The sequence below is a fragment of the Hypanus sabinus genome, unplaced genomic scaffold (assembly GCF_030144855.1).
Source record: "Hypanus sabinus isolate sHypSab1 unplaced genomic scaffold, sHypSab1.hap1 scaffold_671, whole genome shotgun sequence".
NCBI classification, from domain to species: Eukaryota; Metazoa; Chordata; class Chondrichthyes; order Myliobatiformes; family Dasyatidae; genus Hypanus; species Hypanus sabinus.
Genome location: NW_026781525.1, coordinates 52,501 through 79,060, shown reverse-complemented (window position 1 = coordinate 79,060; position 26,560 = coordinate 52,501). Strand labels below are relative to the sequence as shown.

General features: G+C 44.1%; 1 protein-coding gene and 1 long non-coding RNA gene across 6 annotated transcripts in view; one reads left to right on the top strand and one right to left on the bottom strand.

Annotated features, from left to right (window-relative positions):
• LOC132389832 (uncharacterized) overlaps positions 1 to 15,929 on the top strand; it is a 94,193-nt gene extending 78,264 nt beyond the window's left edge. The window contains exons 3-4 of one of the 4 annotated variants that reach the window (XR_009510705.1): positions 4,872 to 4,924; positions 13,496 to 15,929. This is a non-coding gene — a long non-coding RNA (uncharacterized LOC132389832). Of the gene's footprint in view, positions 1 to 854; positions 988 to 1,203; positions 1,337 to 4,871; positions 4,925 to 12,979; positions 13,058 to 13,495 lie in introns of those variants that run through there. The other 3 variants (XR_009510704.1, XR_009510706.1, XR_009510707.1) reach the window with 3 other exon arrangements.
• LOC132389829 (NACHT, LRR and PYD domains-containing protein 3-like) overlaps positions 1 to 26,560 on the bottom strand; it is a 117,444-nt gene that overhangs the window by 74,770 nt on the left and 16,114 nt on the right. For both annotated transcript variants that reach the window (XM_059962390.1, XM_059962391.1), the window contains exons 4-7: positions 25,332 to 25,498; positions 16,926 to 17,097; positions 16,752 to 16,817; positions 898 to 2,635 (exon numbers count right to left, since the gene is read on the bottom strand). In XM_059962390.1, the coding sequence (XP_059818373.1) occupies positions 898 to 2,635; positions 16,752 to 16,817; positions 16,926 to 17,097; positions 25,332 to 25,498 (2,143 nt within the window). The remainder of the gene's footprint in view (positions 1 to 897; positions 2,636 to 16,751; positions 16,818 to 16,925; positions 17,098 to 25,331; positions 25,499 to 26,560) is intronic.

Here is a 26,560-nt window from a genome sequence, read left to right as displayed (position 1 = left end):
GGGGATGGGAAAGATAGATCCCACAGGAGGAAAGCGGAATGGGAAGGGATACCACTGGAGGGAAGGGAATGGGGAAGAGAGAACCTTCAGGAGGAAGGGGGATGGGGAAGAGAGATCTGACAGGAGGAAGGGGGATGTGGAAGATAGATCCCACAGGATGAAATGGGAATGGGAAGGGATACCACTGGAGGGAAGGGGATGGGGAAGAGAGAAACTAGAGGTGGAAGGGGGATGGGGAAGAGAGAACCCATAGGAGGATGGGGGATGGGGAAAAGAGATCTGAGAGGAGGAAGGGGGATGAGGCAGAGAGATCCCACAGGAGGAAGGTGGATTGGAAGAGAGATCCGAAAGGAGGAAGGGGAATTTTTGTACGCGTGTGTTGGGTCTGAACACAGACCCAGAGGAGATGCGGCCTCGCTCTCTGTGTATCTGGTAGTGAGCAAAGTCACAAACAGGAAAGGGCAGGGGAGGGCAATCTCACAATGGTATTTCTTTCCTTCTCACTGGGACAGTCTGCAGACGGCCTCTTGTCCCTCACCGGGAAGGGGGTGTGAATCTCTGACCCATCTGCTGCAGTCAGTGTCGGTCTGGGTGTCAGTAACAGTGAGAAGGAACATTGTCAATGGACGTGTCACAGGCAGCAGGAAACACGGCCATTCCTGTGATTTACTACCATTAAACCAATGGTCGTTGTTCACTGATCTGATGAAGTCTCCAACATCCCTTCACAAGGAACCACAGAACCCTCCTGTCCTTGGGGAATTACTGACCGATCCCCTGGGCATTTGTCACAATTCTTCACAATCTGATTTATCACAGTTTAACCCAAATCTCTTTACATTGAAATCACACAGTAGAACAGTTTCACAGTTCCGAGTGAGAGATAAATCAAGTTACCTCAACGCCTGGCATTTGTGCAGCCCGGATCCCAGCCGCTGGATTCCCTCACACTGAATGTGGCAGTTCCCCAGGTCGAGGTGTTTTATTGTATCACAGAGTCCGATGACATGAGACAGGACCGCGCAGTCAATCGGGGTCAGTGTCATTCCACGGAATGAAAGTGTTTCCACAGATCCCAGTGTTTCCTGAGCCAGTCCACGATTCTGAGACTCAAACAGGTAGTGCAATGTGTTCAGGAGGCTCCTTTTACCAGCTTCACTCCCTGTGTTTCCAATCTGACGTTTAACCTCCTCCTTCACCCAGTCAATCACCCGGCAGGTTGTTTCATGAGGAAATGGACCCAGAAACTCCACCAGGCCCCGAGCTGTCATTGGAGAGGAGAGACCAGCAACAAAACGGAGAAATACCTCAAATCGCCCATCTACCGTGATGTGGGCTTTAGTGAGGAATTTCAGGATATCCCCGGGATGTGGATTCAGGAATTGTGCGACTGCAGCTACAAACTCTTGGATGGTGAGGTGTGGGAATGTGTACACCACGCTCTGGGCAGAATCCTCTCTCTCCAAAAGCTCCATCAGGAACCCGGACAGGAACTGGGAAGGCTGCAGACTGTAGTTGACCAAATCTCCATCTGTAAACACAATCTTCCTCTCGGACACTCCTCTGAAGGCCATCTGACCAACCCTGAGTAACACATCACGGGGTCTCTCAATCTCACGGCCGTGGTTTTTCAGGATGTTGTAAATATAGTAGGAGTACAGTTGGGTGATGGTCTTGGGAACTCGCTGTGGGTCCCTGACTCTTTGTGTGAAGAAGGGGCCCAGTGTCAGAGCGAGGATCCAGCAGTAGGAGGGGTTGTAGCTCATGGTGTACAGGATCTCGTTCTCCTTCACATAATTGAAAACAGCTTCCGCCACCGTCTGATCTTCAAAATGTCTGATAAAATATTCCTTCCGTTCCTCACCAACAAATCCCAGGATTTCAGCCCGGACACTGATATTCGCCTTTTCCAATAAATGTAACGCAGTGGGGCGGGTGGTCACCAGCACTGAACACCCTGGGAGCAGCTTGCCCTGGATTAAACTGTACACAATGTCCGACACTTCACACTTCCACTCGGGATCTGGGCACTTGTGCTTGAGATCTGCATCTCTCCGACTGTCCGCAAAATCGATTTTGTGTTTGAATTCATCTAAACCATCGAATATAAACAGTAATCCCTCTGGGTTCTTCCAGACTTCTCTCAGGATATTCCCAAAGTAAGGATACTGATCCAGAATCAGTTCCTTCAGGTTTATTCGACAGTCAATACTGTTTAAATCTCGGAATTTGAAACTGAAGACAAACTGGAACTGTTGGTATATTTTCCCCATGGCCCAGTCATAAACAATCTTTTGTACCATCGTTGTTTTCCCGATCCCCGGGACTCCGGCCACTGCTGCTGAACTCCCAGATTTGGATTTACTCCGGGAAAAGCTGCTCTGGAATAACTGATCAGTACGGATTTTTTCCAGCTGTCTGCGGAGTTGTTCCTCTCTATAATCCTCATGGTCTCTGCCTCTTGCCAGCAGCTCATGTTCCACCAGTGTCCGATCTCGAACAGTAGAAATGACCGTGAGCTCAGCGTATCGATCAGCCAGCTGGAAAACCTTCACCTTCTCCGTCATCAGGATCGTGTTCACTCTCAGTGTTTCAGTTCGTGTCCGCAGAGTCTCCTTGTGTTTCTGTTGAACATCTTCCATGGGAACAGAGAACATATTCAAAACGTTAAATGGCTTATCTGACAAAGAACTTTATAACGGTATTTCAGCATTCAGTGTTTGAGATTACATGAATAAATTCAATGCTTCCTTGGATATTAGAACAGAAAGTAAAATTCTGTTTGCAGGCACAGAATTGACAGCAGTGGATGTCCCTGAAATTGTCCAATCCTCATGTTCTGGTTCTAGTTATTTGTGAAGGTGAACATTCCCCTGATTGCACTTTCTGAGGATGCTTAAACAAGCATCACTCCCCACTAACATCTTAACTACATTCTACAGAGGCGTGGTTGAGAGTGTGCTGACCTTTTGCATCACAACCTGGTACTCCAGCTGCAGTGCTGCCGACATAAAAGCCTTGCAGGGGGTGGTTAGGGGAGCAGAGAAGGTTATTGGGGTCTCCCTACCTTCTTCCAAGACCTCTTTCAACGTCGATGCCTCCAGAAGACACGGTACATCATTAACAACCCCTCACACCCTCTCCATGAACTGTTTGTTCTTCTGCCATCAGGTAAACGTTACAGGAGCTTCAAAACTAAAACCACAAGGCTACTAAACAGCTTCCTCCCACAGGCAGTCAGACTGCTAAATAGCTGCTCTATCTGACTCTGCTTTGGACACTTTTAACTTGCACCGGACACTTATAACTTGATTTAAAGCAACATGTGGCTGTTGTGTTTTATTTTTTATTGTTGTGTTTATTATTTAGTGTTGCGTTTGTTATATTATGATTGCACTGCTCCTGGGAACCGCTGTCTCATTCTACCCTGCAGAGCTGATGTACGGTTGGAACGACAATAAAGTTTTTGAATCTTGAATATCCTATTGCAATCCTGACTGCACCTCCCATTACAACAACATTTCACTATATTTAAAGCATTGTTTGACTCATTAACAGACGATGTTAATGTTGATCTGGTGTGGAACTATGGAGAACAGGACACTGTGCATTTTGGCAAGGCTGCACACTGGGGAGTCACAGGTGTCCACTGCTCTTGCATCAAAACAGGAGCAGAATACGCGGGAAATACTCAAGTCGGGCAGCGTCTGGGGGAGAATCACAGTGAAGTTGTGGATCGATAACCCATCGGAATGACAGAGATGAAAATGGGTAGTTTTCAATCGCAGTGATGGAGGATTGGTGGAAAGATGGAATCTCTGTTAATGGAAGAAGCCACAAGGGTCTGTCTCAGTGATGTACATTGTGTCTGTGGGAGAGGGTGGTGAAGTGTTGGCAACTGCTACTCATCAGTCTTGCTGTGGGGGTGTGGGGCGCTGTCTTAGGAGGCCTCCGTCTGTCAGAGTCGACCATGTATGTCCTGCCCCTGCAAGCCGGGACACTCCGATATGGAGAGGAAGCTTCTGCTGATGTAGCAAGCTCCCTCTCTCCATGCATCTGATGTACACAAAGGAACGACATAGACTGACACAGCTTGGCACCAGAGGTGTCGCAGGAGATGCCAGTCTGCGTTGAACACCATTTAACACTGACTCAAGGACTCCAGCTCCAGGCTTTCCCACTGCGTTTACTCCCAAACTCTTCCCCATGAGGGGTTACAGTTACAAGGCAGTGGAGTTTTGAGATCAGAGTTTTCTTGTTCCTGGGTGACCTGCCAATCACAGCCACCAAGCCCCATCTGCCCAAAGTGACTGGTTGTAAGGCACCAGTAACCCACCTCTGCCTCTTCTCCTGTCAGAAGAAACGCTTCCACCGGGATTAGTGGCTAAACCGCACGTGAAGGCCAGGAGCTGGACAGAGGCTACTCGCCACTGGGAGCATTTAATAGGTTGTGGCAGCTCATCCGCACTGTCACCCCCCTCCCCCCCGGTTATAACAATCTTAAGCAACCGAGGGGCGATGTATTATTGACAATGAATCGGTAAATTGGTTTATTATTGTGACATGCACCACTGTAAAATGGAAAACTTTTCTGCATGCGATCCAAATAGATCATTACATCACATCGGTGCAATGAGGTTGTACAAGGAAAAATGGAACAGAATAGTTCAGGGAAACAGTGTTTCAGTTGCCGAGAAAATGCAGTGCAGGCAGACGATAAGGTAGAAGGCCAAAGCATCATTGGGAGGTCAGCGTTGAGTTTTTTTGGGACTATGTTCCTAAACTGTAGAATTCAACAGCTTAAACTACAGTACTGTGCAGAAGTCTGAGGTGTATATTAGGACTGACACATTCTGTCTTTTGTTTTCTAGTTTGCACTTTATCCCGTTGTGATGCGGTTTGAACGGCATCGTCTGGATGAAAGGTGCTTTATAAATAAGTCATTATTATTATTATTATTATTATTATTATTATTATCATCATCATCATCATCATCTTAGCTTAAACTGGTAAAACTTGAGGTACAGGCATAGCCAAGCACACTCATGTCTCAATTGATAGGAGATTTCAGACTATTCTCGTGGTGTATAGTGTTATGGCTTTTCGAAGATTTACACGAGTATCGCCGTGTGGGCCTAATTTATTAACACTATTCTGTAAAGCCTTTAGGATGATACCAGTTATCGATATTACGATTGGGATAAATAATACCCTGTTCGTGTTCCAGTCTTTCATTTTGCCCTTTCAATTCAATATATTTCTGGTATATTTTTTTTTACTAATTCATTTCTGTAAGTTATGTGTGTTTGGAATGGCTATATATATTTAAAAGGTTGCTTTTGCTTGTTTATCCTGTAAAATTACATCCGAACACAGATCATGTATTATCCTATCTGAAATAATGATCGGACGCAGTATGATATGAAGGACTCTAACTCCAAAAGTGGAAGAGGCTTGTATATTTAGTAAATTATGGGGTTTTTCATCAGTTGTAGTTTAAGCAATGTTTTTGTGAATGTTGTTCGCCATTTTATTTTGCTTGTGCAAGTGATGAGATTCAGTTGAACTGCAGGATCTTTTAAAGTCGGATTGTTTGTAGTTTCTCTTATAATTTTCAGCATATACGGTCTTGGACCTATTGGTCGTTTATTCTGTATTATTGATAACTACGTGTGTCAACAACCTTGTCCTGTATTGCTACAATGATCCCTTCTATTTCTGGGAAGAAGTCTCCAACTGTGAGACAGGAGCTCGACACTTCCTTGTCGACATCTATGTCAATAGAGCTAATTGTGGATTTCAGAAAAGGCAAGATGAGGGAGCACGACACACCAGTCCTCACAGAGGGATCTGATATGGAAAGAGTGAGCAATTCCAAATTCCTGGCTGTCAATATCTCCGACTATCTAACCTGGACCCAATATATCGATGCAGCTACAGAGAAGGCACAACAGTGGCAATATTTCATCAGGAGTTCTCAACATCACTTGAAGATTTCTACAGGGGTAACTTGCAGAGCATTGTAACTGTCTGCATCACCGTCTGGTTCACGAGGAACGGAGTAAGGTGCACACTCAACGATTCACCAGCAACTTCTCCTCTACCATGCAGCTTCCGAATGGACATTGAACCCATCGATACTGCCTCACTAATCTCTTTTTAAATTTCTATTTCTGCACTACTTATTTAGTTTAATATTTCATATAATCACACAGACATGCACAGCTATATATGTTCAACTTCCAGGCCCTGAAGCCACTTCGCTGCTCAGCCAGATCCACCGTCTGACAGGCCACATGTCTCGCATGGATAACTCCAGGTTACCGAAAGCAGTACACTACGGAGAACTCTCTCAGGGCAAGAGAGATCGTGGTGCCCCGCGCAGGAGGTACAAGGGCCAAATTAAGCAGAGGCTCTCTCAGGCAAATATGGAGGTCAACGAGTGGCGGCCGCTGATCCACGGAAAAGCCAAGAATTTTGAGGAACCCCGAAGAGCGAGTGCTGAAAAGAAGAGGGGATACAAGAAGATTCCAACTACCTAAGCGCCTGCATCCCAGCTGTCCCTCTGTCCCTCTGGCCCAACTGCTCCCGAGTCCACAGATTCGGAATTGGCCCCTACCGGCATCAACAATCGTGTCGTCATCCAGTACCACCAACCCCCACTCACAGACACACACACACACACACACACACACACACACACACACACACACACACACACACACACACACACACACACACACACACACACGCACACACACACACACACACACACACCTATTTGGGAAGAGAACAGGATTTAGGGTATGCTTCATGATCATTAATGCTTGGTGGAACCCCGGAATGTCCATGCCCTCAAACCCTTTTGTTCCCCGGATCTGGAGTACCTGGTGCTGCTGTGTAAACCTTTCCGGCTGCCAAGGGAGTTCCCGGCTGTTATTATCACAGCTGTGTAATAACAACATCCCCCGGTTGTGTGTTATTGTCACAAAGGGGAGATGATTTCCTTCAGGAATCGGTCAGGACTTCCCAAACCACAAAATTTGTATCAACAGTTCCGTGTGAACAGCACTTGCCGTGTGACCGACTGCTTACATTGCCGGTGATCAGCAGGAGCTCAAGAAATTCAGCTCCGATCTGTGCAAAGTCATCCAGGCAGCGAAACGACAATACAGAGATCGTATTCAGGCACAGCTCTCCACCAACAACACACACAGCTTATGGCAAGCTCTGCACCCCAATGCAGACTTCAGAGCTAAGTGCAGTGGTGCTGCCAACATCGCTGCCTGTCTCCCAGAGGATCTAAGTCTCTTTACACTCGGTTCGATATCGCCAACACTGAGACCCCGAGGAGAGCCGACAAAGCGACCTGCACATTGGTCATCTCTGAGGCTGAAGTTCGCAGGTGTTTCCAACGAGTGGACAGTCGCAAGCCTGTGGGACCGGACGGCGTCCCATTACGGGTACTCAGGATGCGCGCGGCACAACTGGCAGGTGTATTTACGGATATTTTTAATCTCACCCTCTCCGAGAGTAGAGTTCCCTCCTGCTTCAAATCATCCACCATTGCTCCTGTACCTAAAACAACTAAGGCAACATGTCTGAACGTCTGGCGTCCTGTCGCACTCACCTCAATAATAAGCAAATGCTTTGAGAGACTGGTCAACGACTACATCTGCAGCTTGTTACCACCCACACTGGACCCCCTACAATTCCCCTACCGACACAACCGATCAACAGATGACACAACAGCCACTGCTCTGCACACCTCCTTAAACATCTGGAGAAGAGGGATGCTTGTGTGAGAATGATGTTATTAGACTACAGTTCAGCATTCAATACCATCATTCCCTCCAGGCTTGACAAGAAGCTCAGAGACCTCGGCCTTCACCCTGCCGTGTGCAGCTGGGTCCTGGACTTCCTGTCAGATCACCAGCAAGTGGTAAGAGTGGGCTCCCTCACCTCTGCCCCTCTGACCCTCAACACAGGAGCCCCTCAGGGCTGTGTCCTAAGCTCCCTCCTTTACTCTCTGTATGCGCATGACTGTGTCGCTACCCACAGCTCCAATCTGCTAATTAAATTTGCTGAGGATACTATATTTATTGGCCAAATCTCAAATAATAACGAGGCAGCCTACACAGAAGAAGTCATCACCCTGACACAGTGTTGACAAGAAAACAACTTCTCCCTCAATGTCGCAAAAACAAAGGAGCTGGATGCAATGTTTCAAAGACAAGAGGAATGGAGACGGGCCAACCCCTATTGACATCAATGGATCTGGGGATGAGAGAGTGAACAGCTTCAAGTTCCTCAGCATTCACATCACTGAGGACCTCACGTGGTCTGCCCACATTAATTGTGTAGTGAAAAAAGGCACAACAGCACCTCTTTCACCTCAGATAGAACCATAGAACATTACAGCACAGAAACAGGCCTTTTGGCCCTTCTTGGCTGTGCTGAGCCATTTTTCTGCTTAGTCCTACTGACCTGCACCTGGCCCATATCCCTCCATACACCTCTCATTCATATACCTGTCCAGGTTTTTCTTAAATGTCAAAAGTGAGACCGCATACACAACTTCATCTGGCAGTTCATTGCACACTCCCACCACTCTCTGTGTGAAGAAGCACCTTCCCCAATGTTCCCTTTAAACTTTTCCCCCCTTCACCCTTAAGCCATGGCCTCTGTTTTTTTTTTTCTCCCCTTGCCTCAGTGGTAAAAGCCTGCTCGTATTCCCTCTATCTATACCCATCATAGTTTTATACACCTCTCTCAAATCACCTCTCATTCTTCTACATGCCAGGGAATAAAGTACTAACCTATTCAAACTTTCCCTGTAACTCAGTTTCTCAAGTCCTGGCAACATCTTTGTAAACCTTCTCTGCACTCTTTCAACCTTATTAATATCATTCCTGTAATTAGGTGACCAAAACTGCATACAATACTCCAAATTCGGTCTCACCAATGTCTTATACAACCTCACCATTACATTCCAACTCTTATACTCAGTACTTTGATTTATAAAGGCCAATTTACCAAAAGCTCTCATTACGACCCTATCTACTAATGACGCCACTTTTAGGGAATTATGTATCTATACTCCCAGATCCCTCTGTTCTACTGCCCTCCTCGTGTCCTACCATTTACCTTGTATGTTCTAACTTCCGAAGTGCAATACCTTCCGAAGTGCAATACCTCACACTTGTCCGCATTAAACTCCATCTGCCGTTTTTCAGCCCATTCCTCCAACTGGTCCAAATCCCTCTGCAAGCTTTGAAAACTTTCCTCACTGTCCACTACACTTCCAATCTTTGTATCATCAGTGAATTTGCTGATCCAATTTGCCAGATTCTCATCCAGATCATTGAGATAGATGACAAATAACAATGGATCCAGCACTGATCCCCGTGACACATCACTAGTCACAGGCCTCCACTCAGAGTAGCAATCCTCCACTACCATTCTCTGGCTTCTTCCATTGAGCCAATGTCTAATCCAATCTACTACCTCTCCATGTATACCTAGCGACTGAATCTTCCTAACTAACCTCCCATGCGGGACCTTGCCAAAGGCCTTACTGAAGTCCATGTATACAACATCCACTGCTTTCCTTTCATCCACTTTCCTGGTAACTTCCTCGATAAATTCTAATAGATTGGTTAAACATGATCCATCACGCACAAAGCCATACAGACATTTTTTTAATAAGTCCCTGTCTATCCAAATACCTGGAGATCCTATCTCTTAGTCCAATAATTTACCTACTATGGATGTCAAACTTACTGGCCTATTATTTCACGGCTTACTTTTTGAGCCTTTTTTAAACAACAGAACTACTTGAGCTATCCTCCAATCCCCTGGCACACGATCCGTGGATATCGACATTTTAAATATTTTTGCCAGGGCCCCTGCAATTTCAACATTAGTCTCCTTCAAGGTCCGATGGAATACCCTGTCAGGTACTGGGGATTTATCTACTCTGATTTGCCTCAAGACAGCAAGCACCTCCTCCTCTTTAATCTGTATAAGTTCCATGATCTCCCGACTTGTTTGCCTTGTTTCCATAGACTCCTTTCTAGTTTCCTTAGTAAATACAGATGCAAAATACCTATTTAATATCTCTCCCATTTCTTTTGGTTCCATACATAGCCGACCACTTTGATCTTCAAGAGGATCAATTTTATCCCTTATTATCCTTTTGCTCTTAACATACCTGTAGAAGTTATTAAAATTATCTTTTACCCTGAGCAAGCTCATGTCCTCTTTTAGCCCTCCTGATTTATTTCTTAAGTATTTTCTTACTCTTTTTATACTCCTCAAGCATCTTATTTCCTCCGTGTTGCCTATACATGTTATACGTCTCGCTTCTTCTTTATCACAGTTCCAATATCCCTCGATAGCCAAGGCTCCTTATTCTTATTCATTTTGCCTTTAACCCTGACAGGAACATACAAACTCTGCACTCTCAAAATTTCTCCTTTGAAGGTCTCCCACTTACCAATCACATCCTTGCCAGAGAACAACCTGTCCCAATCTACGAATATTAGATCCCTTCTCATTTCTTCAAATTTGGCCCTTTTCAGGTTTAGAACGTCAACCCGAGGACCAGATCTATCTTTATCCATGATCAAGTTGAAACTAATGACGTTATGATCACTGGAACGAAAGTGTTCCCCAACACAGACTTCCGTCACCTGCCTTAACTCATTTCAAAATAGAAGATCTAATATTGCATCCTCCCTAACTGGTACATTTATATATTGATTTAGAAAACTTTTCTGAACACATTTTACAAACTCTAACCCATCAAGACGTTTAACAGTATGGGTGTCCCAATCAATGTGTGGAAAATTAAAATCCTCTACAATCACATATTTCTGTCCCCTGCAGATGTCTGTTATCTCTTTGCAGATTTGCTCCTCCAATTCTCCCTGACTATTGGGTAGCCCATAATACAACCCTATTAATGTGGTCGTACCATCCTGTTTCTCAGCTTCACCCATATGGCCTCAGTAGACAAGCCATCTAATCTGTCCTGCCGAAACACTGCTTTAATATATTCCCTGACTAGCAAAGCCATCACCCACCCTTCATCCCTCTGTCTCTATCACGTCTGAAACATCGGAACCCTGGAACATTGAGCTGCCAGTCCTGCCCCTCCTGTAGCCAAGTTTCAGTAATGGCTATGATGTCATAACTCCATGTGTCAATCCAGGCCCTCAGCTCGTCTGCCTTTCCCACAATACTCCACGCTTTGAAATATACACACCTCAGAAGATTATTACCAACACACACAACCTTGCTATTTGTGACTTTGCATGAACTACCAACAACATTTATTTTTACCCCCGTTCCACTACCTACTCTGGCACTCTGGTTCCCATCTAGTTTAAACCCTCCCCAATAAAACTAGCAAACCTCCCTGCAAGTATATTGGTCCCTTGTAGTTCAGGTGTAACCCGTCTCTCTTGTACACGTCCCACCTGTAGCTGAAGAAGTCCCGATGATCTAGAAATCTGAAACCATGCCCCCTACACCAGTTTCTCAGCCACGTGTTCATCTGCCAGAGCATCGCACTCTTACCCTCTCTGGCACGTGGCACAGGCAGCAATCCGGAGATTACTACCCTCTATCTCCTGTTTTTCAAGCTCTCTGTACTCACGCTTCAGGACATCCTGAATCTTTCTACCTATGTCATTGGTATCGATCTGGCTGATCACCCTCCCACCTCAGAATGCTGTGCAGACGATCAGAGACATCCCTGACCATGGCACCCGGGAGGCAACATACCATCCGGGAGTCTCTGTCACAACCACAGTATCTCCAGTCTGAACCCCTGACTATGGAGTCCCCTATCACTGCCGCTCTCCTCTTCCTCCTCCCTCCGTTCTGCACTACAGAGCCAGACTCAGTGCGAGAGATCCGGCTGCCACAGCTTGTCCTAGGTAAGCCATCCTCCCCCCGCCCCCCAACAGTATCCAAATTGGTATACCTATTTTGGAGGGGAATGGCCACAGAAGATCTCTGCATTAACTGCCCTTTCTCCTTCACTCGCCTGACGGTAACACAATTACCTGTGCCCTGTTCCTTAGGTGTAACTACCTCCTGGAAGCTACTATCTATAATCTGCTCAGTCTTTCGAATGATACGGAGGTCATCCTGCTCCAGCTCCAGTTCCCTAACACGGTCTGTTAGGAGCTGCAGCTGGATGCGCTTCTTGCAGGTATCGTTGTCAGGGACACTGGAGGTCTCCCTGACTTCCCACATCCTGCAAGAGGAGCATTCCAACATCCTGCCTGGCATATTGTCTAGTCTGAACAAAAAAAAAGGAAAACAGAAAAACAGATGGTTGAGGACGTTTGGGATGGGCTCCTAAATGCTAACGATTTTCTATATGAGCACAATTTGTGCATCCTCACTGGCTGCATCACTGCCTTGCATAGGAACTGTACTTCTCTCAATCGTAGGACTCTGCAGAGAGTGGTGCGGACAGCCCAGTGCACCTGTAGGTGTGAACTTCCTACTATTCAGGTAATTTCAGTGACGGGGTAAAAAGTGCCCGAAGGATCATTCTGGACTGAAGGCACACCAAGCACAAACTGTTCCAGCTGCTGCCATCCGGGAAATGGTACCGCAGCGGAAAAGCCAGGACCAACAGGCTCCGGAACAGCTTCTTCCACCAGGCCATCAGACTGATTAATTCACGCTGATACAATTCTATTTCCACAATTGTATACATAAATACAGACTCACTGCCCGCACTTTATCGTAATCGTGCTGCTGGAGCAGAAAAACAATTTTCACGACGTGTCCATGATATTAACCCTGATCCTGAAATTTTTTATCTGGCTGTTGTCACATTTTTTTTTTAGATCTGTTATTCATCATCCTCGTTCATATCAATCCAAGTGCGCTCCAGTACACATGGTATTTTCCAGAAATTGTTATCTAAGTTCTTATTTTTTTGCATATTTTCCAGATCTGTTTCAGACCAGGAGATTTTATCAAAATTATACATCAAAATGGGCACAGTGAGTGTTTACTACCTTCGTTATATTTTTACTGTTCAGCTCTGTTTGGCAGATTTTCTTGATCCTTGATGTAAATTCAAAGTTTGTTCAGCTTTGCAGTAAATGCAGATTTTCTTCAGCCTTGAAGTAAATTTTGTTGGAAGGTTTTCCTTTATCACACGATGATCTATCTTCTTTGCTTATTGATATCCTAAATATCCGTTTCATATTCTGTTGCATTGTATCCTGATGCTCTGTTTGATATTCTACCGGTTCTATTGCACCTTTCTTTATGTTTAATCATGTTCTGTACTTTTCTAGTCTAAAGTTCATGCTTGGATATGTGGAAATTAGTTCCATTATTTGAATTGTTTATTTCAGCTTTACTGATGCAAGCAAATAATTTCAAATCATCAATGTATAGCTGTGTCAAGGTATAATTCATATTTTTTTCTGATTAGATACCTGATTTTTATCTGTTTCAGTAAATTATGAGTGGGCTTAAAGCGAGACAAAACCATAGTGGGCTCAGTGAGTCGCTCTGGAAAATCCCTCCATTTATTTTGATAGTGGTCGTTGTTCCTCTCTGGTTGTTACTAGGACGATTATTTTACGCGAATGCTTCATCAGTTGTAAAAATTTCACGAGTATTGTATGAATTGTATATATATTTGGAACTTCTCTTAAACACACGAGGAACAGAATCAGATGTGATTTTTTTTTCTGATTGACAATATAACAGTGAAAGTTTTCTGCTTTCCACAGGGTTTGAAATAGAATTACATAATCTGTTTAGAATTCCTGTATTCTGTCTGCTCTCCTGTGAGTATATTGTGGTTATCTAAGTTGTTATCTGAGTTGTTATTAGTTACAAGACGTAAGATGCTATAATTTTAGATATAAAATTGTCTTATTATTATTAAGAGCCAATAATATCATAGTAGGTGACCATTTAGTAGTCTTATAAATGCAGAATAAAGCTGTCGTTGAGGCTGGTGGTACATACCTTCAGCCTTTTATATGTTCTCCCCCATGGGAGTGTGACAGAGAGGATGTATGAGGTGGTTTGGGGTTAAGAGAAAGGCTTTGAGTCGGGTTTGTGTCTTGCCAGCTTGATTGACTTCCTCCAGGAGGTGACAAAGGTGATGCATGTAGTTACACATGGATATTGTCTACTTGTATATTGTGAGAGTGTTTGACAAAGTCCCACAAGGGAGGCTCATACAGAATATTAACATGCTTGAGAACTGTGGGGAATTGTCCTGGCTGCCGGGGACAAACTGGGAGAAATGTCTTGGCTGGCGGGTGGTGAATCTGTGAAATTATTGTCATAGACGGCTGAGGAAGACACTTCATTGGATATATTTAAAATGCAGGTCGATATGTTCCTGATTAGGAAGAGTGTCCACGTTTACTGGGATAATGGGGTGGAGAGGAATTGAAGAGCAAATTCACTGAGCCGAATGGCTTAATTCTGCTACTAGGTCTTATGGTTTTAGGGAGCATCTGGAGTATTGTGTTCTCTTCTGATTGTCCAGCTCTTGGAAGGATTGGAGAGGGTGCAGAATGGGTTCATCAGGATGTTGCCTGGATTCGGTGACATGTGCTACAAGTAGAGTTTTGATAAACTTGGTTTGTTTATTCTGGAGTTAGAATAGAGATCTGACTGAGGTGTACAAGTTTGAGAGATATAAGTCTGGGTCGATAGCCTGTATTTTGCTTGTTGTTTTTGTTTTCATATGACTGGTGTCTAATACCAGAGGGCATTTGGTTAAGGTGAGATGGGGTAAATTTACAGCAATTGTGGGTAGTTTTCTAACAGAGTTGTGGATGCCTGGAATTTACTGTCTGGGTCAACATGGCTTTGTGAAGGGAACATCGTGCCTCACGCTAATTGAGTTTTTTGACGAGGTAATAAGTAGCAATTGATGAAGGTACGGTGTAATATGTGCTCCAGATGGATTTTAGCAAGGCATTTAACAAGGTCCCTTACGAGAGACTCATCCAGAAAATCATGAGGCACTGGATAATTGGAACCTTGGCTGTTTGGATAAATAATAAATAATTGGAAGAAAGCAGAGTTTAGTAGTGGAAGGAAAGTATTCTGCCTGGAGGTCGGTGACTAGTGGAGTGCCGCAGGGATCTGTCCTGGGACCCCTGCTATTTGTGATTTTTATAAATGACCTGGATGTAGAGGTGGAAGAATGGGTGAGTGAACTTGTGGATGACATGAAGATTGGAGGAGTTGTGGATGGAGCTGGTTGTTGAAGGTTACAAGAGGATATAGACAGGGTGCAGATTTGGGCGGAAAAGTGGCAGATGGGGTTCAATCCGGATAAGTGTGAGGTGATGCATTTTGGAAGGACAAACCAGAAAGCTGAGTACAAGTTTAATCGTTGGTTACTTAAGAGTGTGAATGAACAGAGGGACATTGGGGTTCAAATCCATACATCCCTTAAGGTCGTTGCAAGGGTTGATAGGATAGTTAAGAACTCCTATGGGATGCCAGGCTTCATTAATAGGGGGATTGAGTTCAAGAGTAGAGAGGCCAAGTTACAAATCTACAAATCTCTGGTGAGACCACACTTAGAGTATTGTGTTCAATTCCGGTCAACTCATTATAGGAAGGATGTGGAAGCTATGGAGAGGGTGCAGAGGAGATTTACCAGGATGTCGCCTGGTTTGGAGAACAAGTCATGTGAAGCAAGGTTAGCAGAGCTGGGACTTTTCTCTTTGGAGCGTAGAAGGATGAGAGGGCACTTGATAGAGGTCTAAAGAATTATGAGAGGCATAGATGGGGTGGATTGCTAGAACCTGTTTCCCAGGGCACCAATAGCAAACACTAGAGGGCATATGTACAAAGTTAAGGGAGGGAAGTTTAGGGGAGACATCAGGGGTAAGTTTTTTACAAAGGGTTGTGGGTGCCTGGAACAACGTGCCAGGGATGGTGGTGGCTAAAACATTAAGGGTATTTAAGAACCTCTTGGACAGACTCATGGATAAAAGAAAAATAGAGGGTCACGGTTTAGTGTGGGTTTAGTACCCTTTTTAAAGGAATACATGGGTCGGCACAACATTCAGGGCGGAAGAGCCTGTACTGTGCTGTAGTATTCTAGTGTCTAGAGTCTAGTGACTGGGGTCATGTCGGAGGCAACTATGTTATAGATGCTTCTAGTTATACATGAATGTGCAGGAAATGCAAGGAAATGGTCAATAATATAAGAAAGGATACCAAAGTATTTTTCCTTTCTTTCCCGGATATATAAAGAGTGGAAAATGGGAGAGGGTCGATATCGGACCACTAGAAACTGCTGTTGTAGTTGCAGTAACGGGTGCAAAGGAAATGCCAGACAAACTCTGTCCAAGGCACTGGCAGAATTCCAAAAGGTAAAGAACATCAGTGAACAGAATTGCGTGTAGGCCTATTACAAAGGAAAAGGGGCTTGGAAGATGAAAGGTCTGAAGATAGAAAAGTCACCTGGACTGGGTCATACAGTGTATCAGGAGCCTGCCTGGGGTGTGTTGGGATTCCCAGAGCGTGAGGACCTGGAGTGAAGGCTTCAGCAGAACCAACAGCTGGATTAATAGAAAAGTATATTGTAGAATATTCAGGCTGCAAAGAGACACTCGTTGAACTGTTACTAAAATCCAGAGATCAGTGAATGATTAATGGCGATCTTTGATTCCCAGGCTTTGCCAAGTCACAGACTAACACTTGAGATGTGGCATTTGATCACTCACCTATCAGCTGAGGGGGTAATTCAGATAAACCTTGGCCGATGTTCATGTATTCTTGTGGATCAGGACCTGTTTAAATATGAAAAAAAAATCCATGGGAACAGAGCTAAAATAATTAAAATAACTAAAATGTTTATCTCAATGTGCCTTTGTGTTCAGAGCGTGGTTTTAACATACCGAGTTCCTGTATTTCCCTCAGTATTCTGTCCAACTTCGGTAACTCAGTCCTCCACATCAGAAAGGATTCCCACATCGCCCTCCGGGCCCGGGAGCCTTTGCCATTCACCAGACTGAGGAAGAGTCTGGAACTCTCTGCCCGGTTTCCCTTCTCTGTCAGCTCAGTGACTTTCTAGAAAAGGAAACAATGGACTTATTGTGGAGCAGACAGACAGACATGGAGAATGTGCAGGAAAGTATCTGTTCATGGCACCAGTAGCTTCAGAACAGATGCAGTCACTGGGCTGCTGCCTCATCCTCTGGGTTCAGTCATTAACAGAGAAACAGTAACTGAAGGAAATTCTAAATCAATATTGTGTAAGAATAAGGATTTACTGACACCCTGCAGTAGATGCAATGTGATTAATTTCCTTGATCTGTCAATGTGCAGCATTATATCAACAAGATGTGACAACAAGAACGGGAGAGAGGGGAGAGAGAGAGCAAAAACAAGTGGATGGTGGGCATCACAGAATCGTGGCTGACAAAAGTTTATAGTTGGGTGCTTAAATCCAAGGATAAATATTGAGTCGAAAGGATACGCAGGTAGGTGAAAGTGTTGGGTTGAAGCTGCTATCATTAAAAAATGAAAAGTCCTGAGAAAGAGGTGATGTCGGATTAGACGATGTGGATGTTAAGAAACTGCGTAGGTACAATGACCCTGATGGAAATTATATACAGGCATGTTAACAGTAGCCAGGATGTGGGCTACAAATTACAACGGGGGAGAGAAGAGCATGGAAAATGGTCAATGCTAAAATTTTCACAGGGAATTTCAATATTCAGGTAGCTTTGGAAAATCAGGTCGGTGCTGAATCCCAAGTGAGGAAATTTATAGAATGCCTATGAGATGGCTTTTGAGAGAAGCCTATGGTTGAGCCCACTATAGGAAAGGCAGATCTGGATTCTGTGTTGTGTATTGAACCAGATTTGATTAGGGAGCTTCAGCTAAATAAACCCTTAAGAGGCAGTGATCATAAAATAGCAAACCTCAGCCAGCAGGTTGAAAGGGAGAAGGTAAAGTTAGAGGTATCAGTGCTACACGAGAATAAAGGAATTACCTCGGCATGAGAGAGGAGCTGGGCAATAATAAATTCGGAAATGACACTAACAGGGACAATGGCAGAGCAGGAATGGCTGAAGTTTCATGGAGCAATTCAGAAGGTGCAGGACAAATGATCACAATTCTAAAGAGAGGATGATTAACCATGGCTGACGAGGTAGTCAAAGCAGCAGAAAAGCAAAGGAAACAGCACAGGGTATTACAAAATATAGTAGAAAGCTGGAGGACTGGGATGTTTCTACAGACCAACAGAAGGCAATTCAAAAGCCGTAAATAGAGAAAATATTTAATAGGAAGGCAGGCTAGAGAATGATGTAAAATAGCTTACCTAAATGTACGTCTGATATATGAAGATTGAAATAGAGGAGAGTGGATATTGGACCACCGGAAAATGACTGTGGAGAGGTACTGTCAGGGGACAAGGAAATGCCGGAAGATATTGGTCGGCATTTTGCGTCAGTCCTCACTGTAAAAACACTAGAACGTGCCAGATATTTGAGAATGTCAGCTGGCAGAAGTGAGTGTATTTGCAATTATTGCGGAGAAGGCGCTTGGTAAGCTGAAAGTTCTGAAGATAGATGAGTCCAGATCAACTCACCCGATTGCTTCTGAAAGAGGAGGCGGAAGAGATTGTGGAGACATTAGTAATGATCTCTCAAGAATCAGTAGATTTTGGAATGGTTCCGGAGGACTGATCATTTCAAACTATAGGCCAGTTAGTCTGATCAGCGTTTGGGAAGATGTCAGCAGTCGATAATTGAGGATAAGGTTTCGGGGTATTTGGATGCACATGATAAGAAAAAGACCAACATCCATGGAAGGGAATCCTGCCTGACAGAACTGTTGGAATTTTTTGAGAGAACAGCATGCTGGGTCGACAACAGAGAGTCAGTGCAAGTTGTTTACTTGGACTTCCCGAGGACCTTTGACCAGGTGTCCCACATGATGCCGTTTAACAAGGGCCGACAGTAGGACAAGAAAGACACTGGCATGGATAGAGGATCCAAGATTTTCTCCAGACAGATTTGTCTGACTGCCAGGAAGCACAGAATGGGAACAAATAGGGCTTTCTCTGGTCGAATGTTGGTGACCAGTGGTGTTCTGCAGTGGTTGGTTTTGGGACAGTTTATTTTTCCGTTATGTCAATGATTTGTAGGCTTTATGGCCATTATTGTAGGTGTTACGAAGATATGGGGAGGGAGGGGACGTGTTGAGGAAGCAGGGATTTCGCGGGAGAACATGGACCTATGAAGAAATGGACACATCAGTGGCAATTGGAATGTAGTGTAGTGAGGTACGTGGCCATATACTTAAGCAGAAATAATGAAGACGTAGACTATTTTTGAATCTGGGAGAAAATTCAGAAATCGGAGTTGTAAAGAGTCTCTGGAGACCCGGTGCAGGATTCCGTGCAGTTTGATTCTGAGTTCGGAAAGGCAAACACAAAGCTAGCATTCATTTCGAGAGGATCAGAATATAAGAACAAGCACTGGCCAGACCGCACTCGCATATTTTGATCCCCTGATCAGAGAAAATATGTGATGGCATCGTGAAAAATCCAGAGAGGAATCTAAACGAACAGAACCAGTGATATTAAACCAGATGGGAATGGATCCTGGATGCACCTGTACTGGCTGGAGTGTGGAAGGATGAGGGGGAATCTAATTGTAACCTGTGGAATATCGAAAGACATTGAGAGGATGTGGAGATGTTGTTTTACGTGGGGGTGTCTAGAACCAGACGAAACAGCCTCAGATTAGAGGGACGTCCATTTGGAACAGAAATGATGATAATATTTAGCCGAGGAGTAGTGAAACTGCAGAATCCATTGGAACTGACAGCTGCGGAGACCAGGTCATTGAGTATATTTAAAACAGAGGCTGGTATCTTCTTGACTAGTCTGGTCAGCAAAGTTCACTGGGAGAAGGCAGGAGAATGGGGTTGAGAGGGATAGTACATCACCCATGATGTCATGGCGGAGCAGAATCGATGGGCCTAATGGCCAATTGTGCTCTGATGCCTTATGGTCTCATGATGTGTAAAGACAAAAGAAGATTCAGTATCAGTGCGGCTATCTTATAATGGAGATGGTTACTGCCTGGCGCTCATACCGTAAAATGGTAATGACTTCCTGAATGCAGGCATGGGTTTCCTGATTAACTCAGGAATTATGAACAAAACGTTGACTAGTCTTCAAGCAACATACACCGATGTTGGAATTAAGGTAACAGAATATGGATGGGCTTAGGACATTGTTCTGAGAAATAAGAGAGGCAGGGTTTAAGGGGAAGCACAACATTGTGGGCCAAAGTGCCCGTACTGTGCTGCACTGAAATAAATCATCATAATTCCCTGATGGTCCACTGCACTGTAAAATAATCCTTCAGTTTCACTGCGACCAGGTCTGATGAGTTACCGTTGTAAAAGAGATTTAACCAGTAAAGCAGACGTCTCCAGATGATATTCCTGGATTTAGTTGCTTCAGGTGTGATAGAGTAGGAGGGGCCAGAGGAGGAGGTGTTGCATTGCTTGTCCGAGAAAATCTTATGGCGGTGCTTTGGATGGATAGATTAGAGAGCTCTTCTAGGGAGACTATTTGGGTGGAATTGAGGAATGGGAAAGGTGTAGTAACACTGATAGGAGTGTATTATAGGACCTAAGGGGGAGCGTGAATTGGAAGAGCAAATGTGTAAGGAGATTGCAGATATTTGTAGTAAACACAAGGTGGTGATTGTGGGAGATTTTAATTTTCCACACGTAGACTGGGAAGCTCATTCTGTTAAAGGGCTGGATGGTTTAGAGTTTGTGAAATGTGTGCAGGATAGTTGTTTGCAACAATACATAGAATTACCGACTAGAGATGGGGCAGTGTTGGATCTCCTGTTAGGGAATGCGATAGGTCAGCTGACAGATGTATGCGTTGGGGAGCACTTCAGGTCCAGTGATCACAATAGCATTAGCTTCAATATAATTATGGAGAAGGACAGGACAGGACCTAGAGTTGAGATTTTTGATTGGAGAAAGGCTAACTTTGAGGAGATGCGAAGGGATTTAGAGAGAGTGGATTGGGTCAAGTTGTTTTATGGGAAGGATGTAATAGAGAAATGGATGTCATTTAAGGGTGTAATTATGAGGGTACAGAATCTTTATGTTCCTGTTAGGTTGAAAGGAAAGGTTAAAGGTTTGAAAGCACCATGGTTTTCAAGCGATATTAGAAATTTGGTTTGGAAAAAGAGGGATGTCTACAATAGATATAGGCAGCATGGAGTAAAGGAATTGCTCGAGGAATATAAAGAATGTAAAAGGAATCTTAAGAAAGAGATTAGAAAAGCTAAAAGAAGATACGAGGTTGGTTTGGCAAATAAGGTGACAGTAAATCCGAAAGGTTTCTACAGTTATACTAACAGCAAGAGGATAGTGAGGGATGAAATTGGCCCCTTAGAGAATCAGAGTGGTCAGTTATGTGTGGAGCCGAGAGAGATGGGAGAGATTTTGAACGATTTCTTCTCTTCGGTATTCACTAAGGAGAAGGATATTGAATTGTGTAAGGTGTGGGAAACAAGTAGGGAAGTTATGGAACCTATGACAATTAAAGAGGTGGAAGTACTGGCGCTTTTAAGAAATTTAAAAGTGGATAAATCTCTGGGTCCTGACAGGATATTCCCCAGGACCTTGAGGGAAGTGTAGAGATAGCAGGAGCTCTGACTGAGATCTTTAAGATGTCATTAGAAACGTGGATTGTGCCGGAGGATTGGCGTATTGCTCATGTGGTTCCATTGTTTAAAAAGGGTTCTAGAAGTAAGCCTAGCAATTATAGACCTGTCAGTTTGACATCAGTGGTGGGTAAATTAATGGAAAGTATTCTTAGAGATAGTATTAATAATTATCTGGATAGACAGGATCTGATTAGGAGTAGCCAGCATGGATTTGTGAGTGGAAGGTCATGTTTGACAAGCCTTACTGAGTTTTTGAAGAAGTTACGAGGAATGTTGACGAGGGTAAGGCAGTGGATGTAGTCTATATGGACTTCAGCAAAGCCTTTGACAAAGTTCCACATGGAAGGTTGGTTAAGAAGGTTCAGTCGTTAGGTACTAATGCTGAGTAATAAAATGGATTCAACAGTGGCTAGATGGGAGATGCCAGAGAGTAGTGGTGGATATATCGGGATGGAGGCCGGTGACTAGCAGGGATCTGTTTTGGGCCCAATGTGGTTTGTAATATACATAAATGATCTGAATGATGGGGTGGTAAATTGGATTAGTAAGTATGCCGATGATACTATGGTAGGAGGTGTTGTGGATAATGAGGTGGGTTTTCAAAGCTTGCAGGGAGATTTATGCCGGTTAGAAGAATGGGCTGAACGTTGGCAGATGGAGTTTAATGCTGAGAAGTGTGAGGTTCTACATTTTGGCAGGAATAATCCAAACAGAACATACAAGGTAAATGGTAGGGCATTGAGGAATGCAGAGGAACAGAGAGATCTAGGAATAACAGTGCATAGTTCCCTGAAGGTGGAGTCTCATGTAGATATGGTGGTCAAGAAGGCTTTTGGAACGCTAGCCTTTATAAATCAAAGCATTGAGTACAGAAGTTGGGATGTAATTTTAAAATTGTACAAGGTATTGGTAAGGCTAATTTTAGAATATTGTGTGCAGTTCTGGTCAGCGAATTATAGGAAAGAGATCAATAAATTAGAGAGAGTGCAGAGACGATTTACTAGGATGTTACCTGGGTTTCAGCACTTAAGTTACAGAGAAAGGTTGAACAAGTTAGGTCTCTATTCATTGGAGCGTAGAAGGTTGGGGGGGGGGGGATTTGATTGAGGTATTTAAAATTTTGAGAGGGATAGATAGAGTTGACGTGAATAGGCTGTTTCCATTGAGAGTAGAGGAGATTCAAACGAGAGGACATGATTTGAGAGTTAGGGGGCAGAAATTTAAGGGAAACGAGGGGGTATTTCTTTACTCAAAGAGTGATAGCTGTGTGGAATGAGCTTCCAGTAGAAGTAGTAGAGGCCAGTTCAGTTGTGTCATTTAAGGTAAAGTTGGATAGGTATATGGACAGGAAAGGAGTGGAGGGTTATGGGCTGAGTGCGGGTAGGTGGGACTAGGTGAGATTAAGAGTTCGGCACGGACTAGGAGGGCCGAGATGGCCTGTTTCCATGCTGTGATTGTTATATGGTTATATGATGAATTTATAGATCAGCATCATATTTACAGATTATCTCTTGCCTTTGGATAATGCCTGTGTGATTCATTACAGACAGAGCCAATGAATCCCAACGAGAACAGAGTTACTCACGGGTGTAACACACTTGATTTTCTAATACCACTCATGGCTGAATAGGTCAGATCTAGGACAAGACAATCATTGTTTTTGAGCTCCAAAGAGAGTGACCTGAAATGGTGTGTCCCTGTCTCTCATTAGTCAGATATTCAGCAAGTTAGCAGTTCTTTTTGTTTGCCCTTTCCCTTTCAGGAAATCCTATTGATCTTCTTCCCTTTCAGGACAACCTGTTGATTTTTTGGGATCATGGGATATCAGCAAGTCACCAGATTTATTTTATGTTTTGTGCTTTCTTCCGCCCTTTCAGATCAAACTATTGATGTTTGTGGTCATGAGATATCAGCTTTGTGCGTGATCTTTCACATCCAATCAATCTCGGAGTATTTCACGGAAGTTACCAGGAAAGTTGATGAAGGCAAGGTTGTGGATATTGTCTACATGGACTTCAGCACGGTATTTGTCAAGGTCCCGTATAGGAGGTCAGTCTAGAAGATTCAGTTGCTTCGCATTCAAGATAAAGTAGTAAACTGGATTAGACACTAACTTTTTGGAAAGAATCCAGAGTGTAACTATAGACTGTTGCATTTCTGTTTGGCGCCTGTATCTCGTGCAGTGTCACGGGGATTGGTGCTGTGCCTGTTGTTGTTTGTCATCTATATCAATGATCTGGATGAAATTACGGTTAAGAGCATCAGCACATTTGCTGATGACTCCAACATTGGGAAGGAGCAGTTGACAAAGAGGAAGATTACACGAGCTTTCAGTGAGGTCTGGACCAACTGGAGAATGGACTTAAAAGGGGCCAATGCAATTTAATGCAGACAGGTGCAAGATGTTGCACTTTGGATGGACCGATCAGGGTAGATCTTACTGAGAGACTGGTAGAACAAAGTGATCGGGAATACAGGGACATAAGCCATTGAAAGTGGCAGCAAATGTTGCTAGGCTCTGAAAGAAAGTTTGTTAGTGCATTAACCTTGGTAAATGAAAATATCGTGTACGATATGATGTTATATAAGACGTTGGAGAGGCCTCATCTGGATATTATGTGCAGTTCTGCACACCTAACTGCAGGACAGATGGAAATAAGTTTGAAAGAGTACAGAAAAAAAAACATTACAAGGATGTTACCTGGACTGGAAGACCTAAGTTATAAGAAGAGAGTGAACTGATTAGGACTTTATTCATTGGAACATGAAAGATTGAGCGGAGATTTGATAGAAGTGTACACAATTACATTGGGACATAGGTAGGATAAATGCAAGCAGGCATTTTGTACTGAGGTAAAGAGGTACTACAACAAGAGGTTATCACTAAAGGGTGAAAGGTGAGAAGTTCAAAGGGTACAAAGGTGAAACCGGTTTACTCAGAGGGTGGTGAGAGTGCAAAACTAGCTAGCAGGGCAAGTAGTGCAAGTGGTTAAGAGAATTCTGAGTAGATGTTTGCGAAATGAGCGTATAGAGCGCCATCACCCGGTGCAGGTCAGTGGGAATAAGTAGATTCTGTAGTCTGGCATGGAATAGATGGGCCAAAAGGCCTGTTTCTGTACTATGCTTTGCTGTGACTATGACAAGTCAGCCACACATTGTTTGGGATCTCACGGAACCAAGACAAGCTGTGGTTAGCTGGTTTCCCTCCCTCAGGTACCACAGTGAAGCCGGTTGACCCAATTGACAGTTTAATACTCATCCTGGATTAATGAGATGAGGTGAAGCTACCCGACGGTTCAGCCAAGATTTGAAATGTTTCACACCGAATGCCTTTTGGAAGTCCAGATATGCAGCCACTGCTCTTACTTCACACTGATAAATACAGCAGGTGATACAGGAAAAGGTGATGCTAAACCTGCAGTTCCCAGTGCTCCCCACCTTAAAAACTGAAACCAGATCTGCGAGAGACAAGTCAGAGCTCAATGTCTCCATTCCCAGGTCGATCTCCTAAAACATGCAGGAGATAAATGTTGATCACAATTCCCCCTGATACCAGCAGATCAGTGACAATACACGAACTGCACTCACCTCATTTTCTTCTCTACTGAAATGTCCCTCCTTTGCCAACATCCAACCCAGTCTCTCAACCTTTTCTTCAATTGCTTGTTTGAGTCTGTCCCTGTAGAACTTTGTCAGTTGGTACAGTCGATATTCCTCCCCCTCTGCCAGGAGGTCGGAGATTGTAAACTCTGGCTCTGTGAATATAAAAAGGTAAATGTAGGCTTGAACTCAGATATCCCTCGTCTCCACCGCTCTCACCCAACTCAACAAACAAAAAAACCGTGTCTCGAACCTGCCTCCAGATACAAAATTGGATTAATTCTCCATCTCCAACACCATCACACTGAGCACGGAGTCCCCCTACGGCTGTGTGCACAGTCCACTGCTGTTCACTCTGCTGACCCACGACTGTGCTGCAAGACACAGCAAGAACGACGAGTCAGCTTACAGAGAGGAGGTGCAGCAGCTAATGGACGTGCAGAGCCAGCAGCCTGGCTCTGAATGTGAACAAAACAAATTTCTTGGTGTTCATCCAGCAGAGAATCTCACCTGGTCCCTCAACACCAGCTCCATAGCAAAGAAAGCCCAGCAGTGTCTCCACTTTCTGCCAAGGCTGAGAAAAGTCCATCTCCAACACCCCCCATCCTCATCACATTCTACAGGGGTTGTATTGAGAGCATCCTGAGCAGCTGCATCACTGCCTGGTTCGGAAATTGCACTATTTTAGATCGCAACACCCTGCAGCGTATAGTGAGGTCAGCTGAGAAGACCATCGGGGTCTCTCTTCCCGCCATCATGGATATTTACACTACACGCTGCATCCGTAAAGCCAGCAGCATTATAAAGGATCCATGCACCCCTCAAACAATCTCTTCTCCCTCCTGCCATCTGGGAAAAGGCTCCGAAGCATTCAGGCTCTCACGGCCAGACTATGTAACAGTTTCTTCCCCCAAGCTATCAGACTCCTCAATACCCAGAGCCTGGCATGACACCTTACTGCCCTATTGTCACGTATATTATTTAGTGTAATGTCTGCACTGTTTTGTGAACTTTATGCAGTCCCAGATAGGTGTGTAGTTTAGTGTAGTTGTTGTGTGTTTTTCTTCTTTTCCTCTGTTGTTTTTTTTATGTAGTTCAGTCTAGTTTTTGTAACGTGTCATGTAACACCGTGGTCCTGAAAAACGACTCATTTTTACTATGTACTGTATCAACAGTAATGGTCGAAATGGCAATATAAAAGTGACTTGACTTGACTT